Here is a 14,070-nt window from a genome sequence, read left to right as displayed (position 1 = left end):
TCAGAATGCAGTTTTTCACATACTTATGAATTATGCATCATCCTTCCAGAGCAGAGGCACAGCACAAGCCTATCTCAGTCAAGGAAATCACAGATTTCACCCAAATACAGCGTTGTACTCAGTTCATGAATTACAGGGGGCAGAAGTGGGTAACTTCTAGAAAAGTGAATACGGTTCTTGAAAAACCACCCAACCAAAAAGCCCTAAAACAATACCTTCTAAATTTCTAAAAGCTTTTAAAAACAATTTGTTATAAAAATAATGATCCAAGAAGTATTTTGTGGTAAGAATATTTTATATATTTTTTTTTTACACTTTTAACACTTACAAAAACATTCAAACAAAAAAAATTAAATAACTTTGGAAGCAGAACAAGTCCTTCTGCCTACACACATACAACAATTCCGAGCTGTTGGCACAAAAAGTAATCCACATTCATAAAACCCTTACTACTATATCAAACATAAGTTAAGTAAATCATAGGCACTAGTTTATCAAATCCATATTTCCACACTTCTGCAGTTAATCTCTAAACACAGAGCCCCATGATTTCCTGATATCAGTAAACTGGTAATGCACAAAGGCTTTCTAGTAAACAGACAGTCTGTCTTTTCAGGAAGTCGTTTGCTCTATTTCAGGGGGAGAACAGCAGAGAAAAGAATCCTTATAAAACTTAAGCTGAACTTACCCAAGTGATGAATTACTTAACTTAAGGAAACGTATACAATAGTTTGATGCAGCCATGGTAAACCCCCCCAATATCGTCATCTAAACTGACTTCTTTAAAAATTTATAAGTCAATCAAGTGTTTGATAAAATCCACCAATTAAAATTCATCTTTTTTTTAATGAAGACTGCAGCATTGCTTTGTAAAATGCTGAAATGTTAAAATTCAGGCTTTAACAAGAATTTGTGCATATTATCTATCTCTCTCTTCTGCCCCATAGTGACATAAGATACTGACATCCAGTATCTGTGCCAGTGAATGACATGAGGCCACATTAGTGGAGGGTGTCCCTGCCCATGGCAGGGGGGTTGGAACTAGATCATCTTTGAGGCACCTTCCAACCCAACCCAAACCACTCTATGATTCTGTGATTAGTGGTATGTACTGGTCTACTGGTGCAAGCTAGTTTCTTTACCCCTGCTGAAATCTTACTGAAAATTACAGTATATTTGATATCCTGACTGCAAAGTCTCAGCACGGATCTTGGTCTAGAGCATGAAGTCAGTCATCAACCCAAAGTCTGCTTGAGTAATCAGAGCTGCAAATTAGTCTCCACTCCTTCCTATTTGGCTTTTTCCAAGTCAAGTAGTATTGCATGGCTTTTCATCCAGGAATATGTTAATGCTGGCCTAAAATTCAAGTGCTGGAATTTCAGGGTTAGTTATCCTCTTAGTGGTGGAAGTCAAAATACACCAGCAGTTCCAAACTCAGATACTAACGGGGCTGAAGGCTACCTACCGTCCAATCCAACTTGTAGTGTTCGTCAGTCATTGCACAAAGGATATACCATTCACATCCTCTTACTTCATCAACTGTACATCCAATATACTGAAAAAGCTCCAAACAAAAACCCTTCCATTTAACTAGTCCCACCCAATACAACTTTAGTTACGAATGTCTGCATGATTTCTTCCAAAACGGAAAACAATGGTTCAAATGCTAGTTATATGAATGAGTTGTTCTGCGCAAAATGCGTTAGAATTCGAAGTCAGAGCCACCAGAGGAATTTCATAGCTTGTAAACAGACATAGCAGGTTTCATACTCTGTTACCAGTAATGTAAGATACACATATGTAAGGCAAAGTACATATTTAAACACACTTATATGGGCAATATCTTCTGTAAAAATATTTACAATTTAAAATAAACCAATTTAAGAAATGGATGAAAGTAAAAAAATAGGATACAGAAAACTCCCTCATACCATGGAACATCACCTAAATGAATATCATTTGGCATCAAGAGTCAACTCATTACCTTAAAATTTGTATGTTACAAGTGCATAGTTGTGTTTCCTTCTTCTTAGCTACCAGCATTTACAGTTGCTCCAGGCTACAAGCATAGGGTATGGTATTAGAACAAATTAACGTTACTGCTTGCTCTTACCTTTTTAAGGAAACCTGCTATAAAAAAGTTTTCCCCGAATAGCAAGCCATGTGTTAAAAATGTGGCTACAATAGCAAAGGCCATCTTTCCTGAGCCAGGAACTTTAAGGTTAGAAAGATTGTACAACTGATAATAAGCCCTTTTGGCAATCAAACATGTAAGAGCATGTAAAGCTGATAAATCAAAATAGGAAAGATGCAATCTATACTATTGCATTTGTGTGTGTCTGCTACATTCAAACCTTTAATGTTAATAAAAGCCATGGCTACTACTTACTGTTCTGCCTAACGCTCCAGAGTAACTTCTGATTCTTTCTGAAGGATGTACGTACCACTTTCCCTAATGAGAATCTCACACAATTGTTAAAAGCAAAGTTTCACTAGCACTGTAGCAGTCTACAATCAGAACATTAGCTCTGATTAACGTAGTCTTGTTTCAATAGTACATATTTGCCAATCTTTCTGCTGAATTAAATCAGGCTGAAAGTGAAGTTTTGGACAATGTAAGTTGACTGTTATACTTGCTGTTTTTCAAGATGGGCATTTCTTTGGCATTCGTTAGGTTTTTGCCCAGACATTGGCCACTGTCATAAATGCTCATATTGATACATTTTTAGCAAGCAAAAAACTCCAAACAAACTCAGAATGGATAGCAATTTAACACAGAAGTGATTGTATGATCACCAAACATCTGATGTTAGATGTCATTAAAGTGCTGCTTTATAATCTCTGCCAGTTTGTGCTAATTAGAGACAGAGAGGTCTGGAATTTTTACAAATCCCAAAAGTCACATCTGAACAGTTTGTATAATCAAGCTGTCTTTTAGCCTGGTGAGGAAGCTTCCATGAGCACTGGAACTTTGCATTAAGCTTTGCAGTTCAGTAGCAGCCATCTTTCCAACTCTCGTCTTTCACATTGCCATAGGTTTTGGGAGCGGGTAATGATCTGAAATAAAAAGATATTTTTCAGTTTCATACGTACCTGCTGAAGTCTCCATCTACAATACATATCAATTTCAACATTTTGTAAATAATTGAAAGATGCATTTCACTCGATTACTTCTCTGCAATACAGTCTACTTAACATAAACCCCAGAGTATTTTCAGTTTCAAGTTCTGTGTGTTATATCTTGGCGATTACCATGTCAAAAAAAAAAATCTGCATAAAGAGACAGAAAACTCTGCTATCGTATTCTGTGAGAATACAAACTTAATCTGCTGCCATCTAAAAGCAGGCCATTTTTTTCCAGAGATGTAGAAACAGGAAAGTCCTTGTTTAGAGTATTAGATTTTGCTTACATCAAAATCTTGACGTTCATAGATACTTCATTATTGCATTGCGTACAGATACTGCATTATGTATGTAAACTTCCAAAAAAACAGCTGCGTAAGTTTAGAAGTGAGACGCTTTTCTATTAGACAACCTGTGATTTACACAATCATACTTTGCTACTATTAAAAACTTCCTGTCAAAACCAACTACTGTTTATTACGTGGTTTCATACTACTGACTCAGTCAGTATGGTGACAGCCACTTGTCACTCCCTTGCTCAGCACTCACTGCAGAACAGAACTCCTCCGCTTTGTTTTTTATGGCTGTTTCATCTTTTCTGTGCTACTGGAGACCAACTGGTTATCCTTTCTGTTTAAGGGGGTTCTTAGTATTCGTCATGTATGACTCCTTCTTTATGTCAGCTGGCTTCCACGTGAGACTTCAGTGAAAATCCACGTTAGTGTGGCATTAAGAGTACATACCGTAAATTATGCATCGCTTCCTTCTGATCCTCCTTAAGACAAACCATCCATGCAGCCTTTCCACTTCATACTTAATCATAGAATCATAGAATGGTTAGGGTTGGAAGGGACCTTAAAGATCATCTAGTTCCAACCCCCCTGCCATGGGCAGGGAAACCCTCCACTACACCAGGTTGCCCAAAGCCTCATCCAACCTGGCCTTGAACACTGCCAGGGATGGGGCATCCACAACTTCTCTGGGCAACCTGTTCCAGTACCTCACCACCCTCAATGTAAAGAATTTCTTTCTTATATCTAACCTAAGTCTGCCCTCTTTCAGTTTAAATCCGTTGCCCCTAATCTCTCTTGTGGTTGTTTTCCAAAGCACTCTGACATAAAGCAACTCGTAAAGCTGGGTGCTGGCACAGAGGTTATGTTTGAACTGAAAATTCTGGTTTGTCCTATGGGTTTACTCCATTGATTTTTACGTTAAGTTTAGCAAATGCTATGGATGCCTCCTCTGTCCTCACGGGTCTTCCCTCCTAAAGTTTCTAGCTGCCCAAAGAGAGAAACTGTTCCCACCATGGTACCACTGCTTGATTTATGGATTACTGACTTCAGAACATGTCACTCACTGGAACAAATGAATTTTCACTTGGTAACTTCTTACCACATGCAGACAAATTCTTACTGCCTTCTCAGCCCAGACTACGATACTTTATATTTCCTTAGTTCAGTGTCTTTCGTTATTCATTTTCACTCCTTCACCTTCACTCTCTAATTCAAGGACCTTTTTCTCTCAGTTTTGCTTCAAAATTATTTTGAAAACATAGGCAAACACTTCATGCGGAGGTCTCCATTTCCACTCTAAAGACATTGAGATAAAAATAAGAATTGCAGGAAGGAGCACAAATAGACAATGTACAAAATTAATTACGAAAACTTCAAACTAAAACTGCCTGTCACATACTCACCTGCGAACAGGCTGTGCAAGTTTGCTACGAGGCACTGGGATGCCCCCCGTGGAAGGGGCACTGGGTCTGGGTAAACCACTCCTCATCCCTGCCGTCCCTGCCGGTCTGGTAAGAGTAGTACTGTTAATACTGCTGGCAGGGCTTGGCAAGCCTGAACTCTGGGCTGCAAGAGGCCCTGGTGAAGAACTACTGTGTGTCAGCTGCGTGGCTTCTGGAGAAGCAATAGAACCAGGTCCATGGCTACTAAATGCTTTCACTGGTTGTCGGAGAGCTAGAGGAGATGGTGCTGCAGGTGAGCGGAATTTACTTGAAGAAGGTACTGGAAAAGAAAATACAGAAGTTACTTTCAAGCTTAATTTTCAGTAAAATTAGAATTAAAAACAGGAAATCACGTGAAAATTCAAACAATATGGAATGTATAATGGAATACAGCCAATCAAGCAGCAATGAGAAACAGGAATTCAGATGTCCTCTTTGTCATGTGTTTTTGATATCGTAACTCTACTGCCCCATTTGCTTACTACAAATATTTATTTATCTGGATTTATAAGTAATACTAGTAAGGCTCTAACTGTTATATCAGTCAAGTCAAAAGAAAGAGAGGCGAACGTATTTCTTAAGAAGAAATTTAACTGCTTCAGAAATATGTGAACCTAATTCCCATCCCCGAAAGAACATGTTGAAGAATACAGTATTCTAGCATGATAGTCTTTAAATAGATTCAAAGTGTATATCTATTAGCCTTTAATGATGAAATTCTGAGCACAGAGCATCTTAGTGTTTCTTTTATTAAGTGGGAAAATAACCCAAATTGGGGAAGTGGAAAAAGTACTGCTTCACAAAGTTCAGCTCAAAAGCTGCAATACTAAAGGTAGCTCTGAGGCAAGGCGCGGCTGCTGCTCCTGGGAACACAATGCGGTTGGCATGGCCAAGGCCTGCCCTGGCCGAACAGGACGTGCAATGTCCCTGAAATGGGGAGCAGAGTGGTACGAAGGTACCATGGCTCGTCCCTGTTCTCAGGGATAGAATGGCTAGCAAAGGGAACCACACAGCTGTCAAGAAAAACGGATCGCGGCCCTGGCCTCAACAATGGTGATGGACAGAGTACCTAGCCAAGCATTCACCTGGGCCATTTGGACATGTCGATACTCAACAAGTTGCCAAATGGCTGGCCTTTGGGGTGAATTTTGCTCATTATAATATCATTATAATACCAAATCACACCTCCATCCCAAAAGCTACCAATCCTGGCAAAGATACACTTGACTAGAGTCACTCAAGCCTCATCTAAAAGCATAAAAATGGTTTAAGAGAAAGGGGGTGTTGGGTGAAGACCTCCATCAGAACATCTGGGATCAGTCGACGGGCTGGACCTCTCTTCCCCCCACACAGGGACACCTGTTGGGTAAGAGCTCTGTGTTACGCACACTTAGTTACTAACACCTTGCTAGCTATTGAGAATTATCACTGATCAGTTCTGGTTTTATATTGTTCCAAATCAAATCTGGTTTCGCAGTCAGTACCTATCACTGGCTATCTTTGAATCTGTATTCTGTCACAAGCATATGTAATGAAATTTATATAAATATAAGTTTCTGGAAACTTCATAACTGATACAGAGAACATAAGGGGCTTGGCCCATCGTGCTGCCTGTGAGGCCCCTGAATAGGTCAGGCGAACACCCTCCAACTTAGCGGGCTGCCCAGGGGGGCAGGCGAGTTGGGTATAAGGGTCTCATCTTTCTTGGGAAGCCGGTAGACTGGTCAAATTGCTCCCTAAGCTCTGTTGACCTGATCTTGTGTCATAACGTGACATATGTTGTTCTTTTTAACCAAATCCTTTGAATTAGAATTCACCTAAAGATATGGTCATATCTCAGAATTATTGGCTGATGGGGAAAAAAAGATAGGGTCAGCCAACCTCCAACACCAAAGAGATTAAGGTGCTGCCATGAAACTTAAACCAGACAACTAAAACAATTTATAGTCTTGCTCTTTTTACAAACGTTATCTAAACAATCACTATAACTCATGTCTGTATTCAAATACTTTGTATCTGAGGTGGTATGTAAGATCTTTATCAAGTCCTTTCTGGGAAAGGTTAATAAGCCAGAATATTCAACAGTTCTTTGGTAACGTCAAACCTAAGCACCTTCATGAGGATGAAAAATATTTTCAAATTATGCATAATGTATCACTAAACAGAATACTTAAACTAATCCATCATCTTAACACTTGAATGGAATTTCACCAGCTTTTCCAACTGATTAGGGTGGGTCAGTAACAGTCAACATAGGACAATCAGATCAATCAGGTAAGTAAAACAAAATCACATGTCAATCTGTAGGAACTGTTCTTTCCTCCGCTAAATAAACTTTTTTACACAGAGACCAAAGCTGCGTCCTCTTTGTCAGATGTTGTACATAAAGATGGTCCTTCACATAGCTTTTATTATAGTTTACAAGGTAGGTCCACTAAGAACATGAGGAGTGAGAGAAGAGTAATGACATGAACGTAGCATCCTAAATGGGGTACAGAGGAAGTGGTAGTTTTCTGGTTGTATTTTGAAGCCATTTCTTGTAGGGGATGTCTAAGAAGATTAATACATGCCTCATTACAGATGTGAATTGAATTTGATTCCTTTCTGGATTATCCGAGAGGGCCTTTCCACTGACAGTGATATCAAACACAGCATGAAGCCGCTCATGGGAAAAGCTGACAAAAAAGGTGACAGAGATGTCAACAATACATGACAGTTGGTAAATAGTGAGGAGAACAAATAAAAACCTTTAAATTAAAAACCTTGGTGTCAAGCCAGAGGGATGGATTAAAGAAAGCATTAACAGCAGAATGACTGGACAAGAAGAGCAGTGAAGTGCTCCTAGGACTAAGATAGATTACATATTAGAAGTTTTAAAAATGTGACATTGCCTGTAACATTGGTACAATCGAATCTGCCAAATTTCTAAGTGATTGTACAGTGTAAACATAGGGAGCTTGTATCACTAAACTTCTCACTACAAGCACTACTTGCTTGGAACACAAATACAGCATCATGTTAGCAACTGACCAACAGAGCCAATGCCAGTGTGAAAAAACTGAATACAGCTTTGGGCCTCGTGTAGGCACAATGGGGAAAAGGTTTTTAGGTACAGAATATAAGCAATGAAGAGTTGTAACTGAAGAAAGCTTGTCACATTCCCAGTGAAATAAAGCATCCAGTAAATTAGTCCTCTCCATTCTCCAGTTTTCTGTTGACCATATTTTATAATGCTTCCAACTTGAGCTGTCAATTCATAAAACATTTCCTGTCAGCACAGCATTACAGACATTGCTGGGAGCTGTATTCATTCTTGTACATAAAGGAAAGAATTGTCTTCTAATGTGCTGTGATCTCCAAAGCAGTCCACATGATGTAATCTCTGGCAAAATGCCAAACAATTCTGCTCTACACATACAGAATTTTGTCTTAGAGCAGTTTTGGATATTTAATAAAACTCAGTTTGGCCTATTTGTAAGACAGGATCACGAAGAGTGAGATACTGCCTTAGTGGAAGACCGTTTGATAATTGTATACCCATGTGCAGTATTGAGCTGATCCATGTTTAATAAAAACAAATAAACGGGTAGGGCTAGTACTTAACAACTTCACAGAACTCTTATCTCCTTAGAAACCAAACAACTAGAATCAAATACAATTAAAACATCTGCTACAATAAAAATAAATGGCACTGTGCAGTCACGACATTTAGATTTCCCACCCTCTCTGAATTCTGTCCTGGATTCTGGGCAGGGAGCAAGAGATCGCCACCTGGCAAAGTAGGAAGCTGTGAAGCTACTACCTTATCGGGCTTGCAACCCCAAGGTCAGCCGCTGCACACCAACTTGAAACCGGAATAATTCTGATGCAGTTTAAGTCATAACCATCATGATGAGATGATTCAGATCGATACAAAAGAACAGCTGAGGTAAACCGATGGGAATCGATAAACTCTTCTGTTACCTCAGTGCAGGAAAGACATGGACCTGTTGGAGCAGGTCCAAAGGAGAGCCACGAAAATTATCAGAGGGATGGAACACCTTTCCTATGAGGAACGGCTGAGAGAGTTGGGGTTGCTCTCTTCAGAAGAGAAGGCTCTGGGGAGACCTTACTGCAGTATTTCAGTACTTAAAGTGGACTTACAAGAAAGATGAGGACAAACTTTTTAGTAGGGCCTGTAGTGATAGCACAAGGGGTAATGGTTTTTAACTATAAGAAGGTAGATTTAGACTAGATACAAGGACAAAATTTTTTACAATGAGGGTAGTAAACCACTGGAACGGGTTGCCCAGAGGTGGTAGATACCTGGAAGCATTCAAGGTCAGGATGGATGGGGCTCTGAGCAACCTCATCTAGTTGAAGACGTCCCTGCTCACTGCAGGGGGGCTGGATTAGATGATCCAAACCATTCTACAATCTGACTGATACTGGATTGCTGTATAAACCTTAACAGATCTCTTTCAGTGAGGTAAAGAGTTATTTGAATGTATTTTGAATTGTTTTCTTCAAAATGGTCAAAAAAAGCCCATGTCTGCATGTGAAAGGTGTCAGGCTATGTAATGAACAGTATTTTGAGAAAATAAAACTAATTGTTGCTCATTCTTGTTTACTCTTTTGAAACAAACGTCTTGTTTCATTACTGCATAATGCTTCTGTACTCCTGTGAATGTCAGATCAGAGGCAAGATAACACATCAAGGACTATAAAATAGCAAATAACTTAAAAGGACATGTTGGGTCCTCATTTGCAGTGTGGAATGACAGCAACTATAAACTGGAATATGCAGCTGGCAGTGCAACATGCTTGGTTCCTCATCCTCTTCAGGTTTAATCAAATTTTACAAATAATATAAACTCAAAGAGAAGTTAATTTTCTGTACGTTTCCACAGCTCCAGACTAGGCCAACAACCTAGTAAGTGTTCTAGACACCCAGATGAAGGTGCAGGCAGGGCCAACTGGAAAGACAGCACAAAAAGCTTTGCAGAGGAATCGAGATGGTAGTCTTGTGCCAAAGCAGAAGACTGAGAGAACTTTTCTCTATTTGGTATGAAGTATTCCAAAGACTGTTAGGGACCTTCTATTCCCCATGTGAATCTCTTTCAAAGTCATTACACTTTGCTAAAACTTTGTGCGTGGAATGAAGTTGACTCAAAGAAGTTAGCGGTGTTAAACCACTGAGAGAAACACATGCATTTGTCAGCCACCCTCAGCGTCTGCACGAAGGACTTTTACAACCCTTAAAGAATTTTATGATACACAGAGCTTATGAATTGGTCTCAAGTAAAATATGATCTTTAAAAGGAGATCTTCTAGATTGTAACAGACAACAGGACCAACTACGCTTAAAACTAATATAATAAACTTGTTTTATCTTAGTGGAATTGAAGCAGTGGCACATACAAGGCTGCCAGAATTAATTAAAAATCAGTTAAAACACGTCTAATTGGATTACAGACTCAACATATTTCATTTTCTTCTCAAAAAGAAGCCAACTTCATCCGTTAGCAAACTGGAATATTATACACAATAGTCCCTAATTCCTTGAGAAAAAAATACAAATCTGGATTACTATATGTTTGGGTTAGTCTCCCATTTTTGAGAGGAAAAGGGGAAGCACAAGCACATGTGCATGTATGTGCAAAACAAGATGACATTCTATGTCCATCTTTTGAAGGATAAACTTGTTAGCTTTTGTTTCCAGCACAAAGGATGATATTCTCACTTGCCTTCATATTTTTTCATGATCAAAAAAAGAACAATTTTTACAACCTTTTTTTTTTTAAAAAAAAAACCCTGTACTTAACAATTTAAAAAATTCCTATTCAAATGTAGCCCTAGTGAACACAGGGGACTCCCAAATATTCAGAAGTCTATTTTTCTAATCCAGATTTCCTGATTAACGGTAGAAATCACCAATCTTTGGATTTTATCTCAAAATCCAGTTTCATACTTTTTCTCCTATAAGATGCCAGGTTGTATTTTTAATGTTTAGACCAAAAAGTTAACTTTCATACAGCAAGGACCGCTTGGTTAATCTCAACATGCAACAGTAATTTTATTAATCTAGAATATGTGAGATTTAATGCAGGTGAACAATTATCTGAGATTTTCTGGAGATTGATAAGAGGTTGTAAGTTAATTACCTCCTTTTGTAGATGGAGTTTGAAGAAACTGTTTGGTTTTGAAGGCAGCACGAGGCAAATTTTTCTGCCTTTGCAGAGCTGTTGAAAGACAAGAAGTGTTATATTTGTCTAAGAAGGGAAGAAAACTAAATTTACTGGGAATTTCAGAATTGCATCCACTTGTGAAGCGTCAAGGGGACAGAGTGAGTAAAACACTCAAAAAGCTGTTAGGACTCTGGATGTGGTGGAGTTTTTTAAATGGTGCTTGCTCTTAATGGCAGAATTACAGAGGAGCGTGTCGGAAACTTTGCAGTGCAAAACGTGCAGATTCTGTAAGAGTATAGCTTCTTGCAGGGCGAAAAGCCCAGAAAGGCAAAAAAAATTAATACGCCAAAGGGAGAAAAAGCCACCTAGCAAACATGCTACAGCAAGTGCAAGATTAGATACAAAGATGAAAATTAAACTGTCACATTTGATCTAGCAAGACTAAACTTTTCATTTTAAAGAAGTTCTCAAAAAGTATTCTAACACTATACAAAAGCATAAATCTTTGTCTAAATGTGATCATCATATAAACAAATTGTATTTTTCAGTTATGTACACATAAGCCATTTTGAGAGATGTCAGGTTTTTTTTCTCCTCAAAAGTGTATGCAAGAGGGCTTAAACTTAAAATGAAGACATAACACTAAGAATTATCAGCTGCCTGCATGTAGACAGCATGACTGAAATTGCTTTTTATTGCTCCTGTGCTCCTATGTCCAGCCTTTTTTGTAGTAATGTTCAAGGGCTGATACTGCCTTGAAATGACCTCACTACCTACCGGTTACCAAGAGAGAAGCCAATGTTCCAAGAGCTGCAGAATCTTGGCAAGGAGAGAATGACCCATTGCCAGAAAGAACGGATCGACTCAGTGTATTTTCACCGCAGCATATGTAAGGGGGGAAGGAGGAAAGTAGTCAATGAAATAAAGCTTTGCCTACACAAAGGCTTCTTAAAATGGTAATGTATGAATAAACATCTCTGCTTACTTCAGTGTATGGAGTTTTATACCAGCATAAAACTGACTGCAGTAGCAAGGCTTATTCCCATAGTGAGAAGGAAGAGAGATGGGGGAACAGCTGTGCATAAAGATCCTGATTCTGAAGAAGGAAGCTCAGTAAGGGGAAGAGCAATTAGAATGCTACTAATATTAGTTGATCCTTTTCTAAACTTGATAGCATACAATGATTGCCATCACCTTTCCTATCCTTCAGTCTGTGCAAAATTCACAATATTTTGTGAGCTATAAAAGAATTTCATCATGTGTTTTACCTTCACTCTGAAAATACGACTAGGTGGTCTATTCATTTTAGTCTTAATAACTAACTAAAACCTGTCATTTTCAACAAAGAGTAAAAAGGAATGAAAGGGTTTATAAACATGATAAAATGCTGCCTGCGGCTATTAAGAATAAAAACCCTATTCCTTCTACCAACTCGAATCTAACGCAAAAAAGCACGTGGCAATATGCGATTCTTATTCAACTTCTGGCACATGGTCTTGCTATAAACTTTTTTTAAGGCATACCCATAAACAGTCAATTAAGCACAGTAAGATGTTTAAAAATGAGCACAATTCCTAGGAATTTAGTGACGCAGACCACTGGTCAGAGTGTTTCTGTCCACAAGTATTCCATTATACCATTTTTTACTGAATCAGTGCTTTCGTTATACCACACAAAATGAAGAACAGCTTCTTCCTTCAAATTTATGAGCTTGAATTTAGTTTGCCTAATTCCTTCAGTTAGATTTAAATATGCTACTGCACATGGCACTAAATTTCTTCCCCCATCATTGTTTACACTACTTGCAAGTCAGAGATGTGGGATGATATGGAAAGGATTTAAAAAATATGTATCAAATTCCTTCCTTCTCAATGGACGCTCCAGAAAATAGAGACTCAATAGCTAAACAATTCTGTGCACTGAATTGCTGAAAAGAAACTTCAAGCAGTGCAATCTGAGCAATGCTGAGGCACGCAGTTTCAGATAAGCACGGAGTGCATGCTTATCCACACTCTTTGCTGCTCTTTAAGCGCTCCATATGCTATTACATTTCCTGTCACAGATGGTGCATGCTGAATACACGTAGGTACGTTTACTTCTGATCAACTGAACTAGAATACTCTGTTTCCTCAAAACATAGACTTTCTTCTTTCACTCTGAACATGCCAAGCAGCTGGATCTTGGCAAGCAGACTAGTTACCTTACTAATAGTTTGAACAATCTACAGCTTAGCTCTTTGAAAAAGTATTACATTTAATTCTGCTTAAAGATTTAACATCCATGTGCTAATAGTGCAAGCTAAGTACAAAAGTATCACACACAATCGACCAGAAAGCACAGAGCTCCTATGTGGAAGCCACTCTAGAAGTTCTACAGCTTTGCACAATCTATGTGTTGTAGGATCCAAATACAGAGACTTCCTATCATTCTAACACTTTAAAGTCTAAAAGATACCTGTTCCTTGGAGAACACAAGTATTACTGTATCTTCCAGTGTTTTAAGATGAAATATTTAACAGCTTTCATATAAAAAGAGTACGTTCTGCATAAGAGCATGGAGAATCAGATGTAAATGAAGATTCTAATAGTTACGACTGCTACTTAATTCACTCAATCTCTTTTCAAAGGGATTTTAGATTTTTCACCACATTAAAGCTAAAACATAAATGCCAAAAGTTTTCATGTTTTACAGTTGTACCTCTAAATTCTAAGAGTCCTCCCTCTAATCTTTAAGCAAGCGTGTACAATTTGCCTATGTAACCATAACAGGAATTGTCTTTTCAGAAACTTACTGGATTCCTAACTCATTTTTGAATGCCAGCAACCACAGCGAGTTCAGTATTGCAGCCACAGCAAATGTGCAAGTAAATAACAAACAGCAGATCTTTGACAAGGAGAAAAGTAGTGACCTTGGGTGGCAAGCCAGCATCCTTGCAAAGGTAAGCTCATGCAAAACTAGCAGGTATATGAGGAAGCTTTGAATCTCAAGACCCAGAAGTCATTGCCAAGGGAACGCAAAAATTTGCTGCAATTTAACAGTGCTCTG

General features: G+C 38.6%; 1 protein-coding gene across 3 annotated transcripts in view; it reads right to left on the bottom strand.

Moving 5' to 3' along the window:
- Positions 1-283: 283 nt before the first annotated feature.
- The window catches only part of SLAIN2 (SLAIN family member 2), a 40,039-nt gene continuing 26,252 nt past the window's right edge, over positions 284-14,070 (bottom strand). For 2 of the 3 annotated variants that reach the window (XM_086612039.1, XM_086612041.1), the window contains exons 7-9: positions 11,002-11,079; positions 4,820-5,138; positions 284-3,057 (exon numbers count right to left, since the gene is read on the bottom strand). In XM_086612039.1, the coding sequence (XP_086468165.1) occupies positions 2,991-3,057; positions 4,820-5,138; positions 11,002-11,079 (464 nt within the window). In that variant the 3' untranslated portion in view covers positions 284-2,990. The remainder of the gene's footprint in view (positions 3,058-4,819; positions 5,139-11,001; positions 11,080-14,070) is intronic. The other variant, XM_086612040.1, reaches the window with a different exon arrangement.

The sequence above is a fragment of the Tauraco erythrolophus genome, chromosome 5 (genome assembly GCF_009769465.1).
Source record: "Tauraco erythrolophus isolate bTauEry1 chromosome 5, bTauEry1.pri, whole genome shotgun sequence".
Classification (NCBI taxonomy): domain Eukaryota; kingdom Metazoa; phylum Chordata; class Aves; order Musophagiformes; family Musophagidae; genus Tauraco; species Tauraco erythrolophus.
Note: the sequence above shows the minus strand (reverse complement) of the source record. Positions and strands in the feature narration are given on the sequence as shown.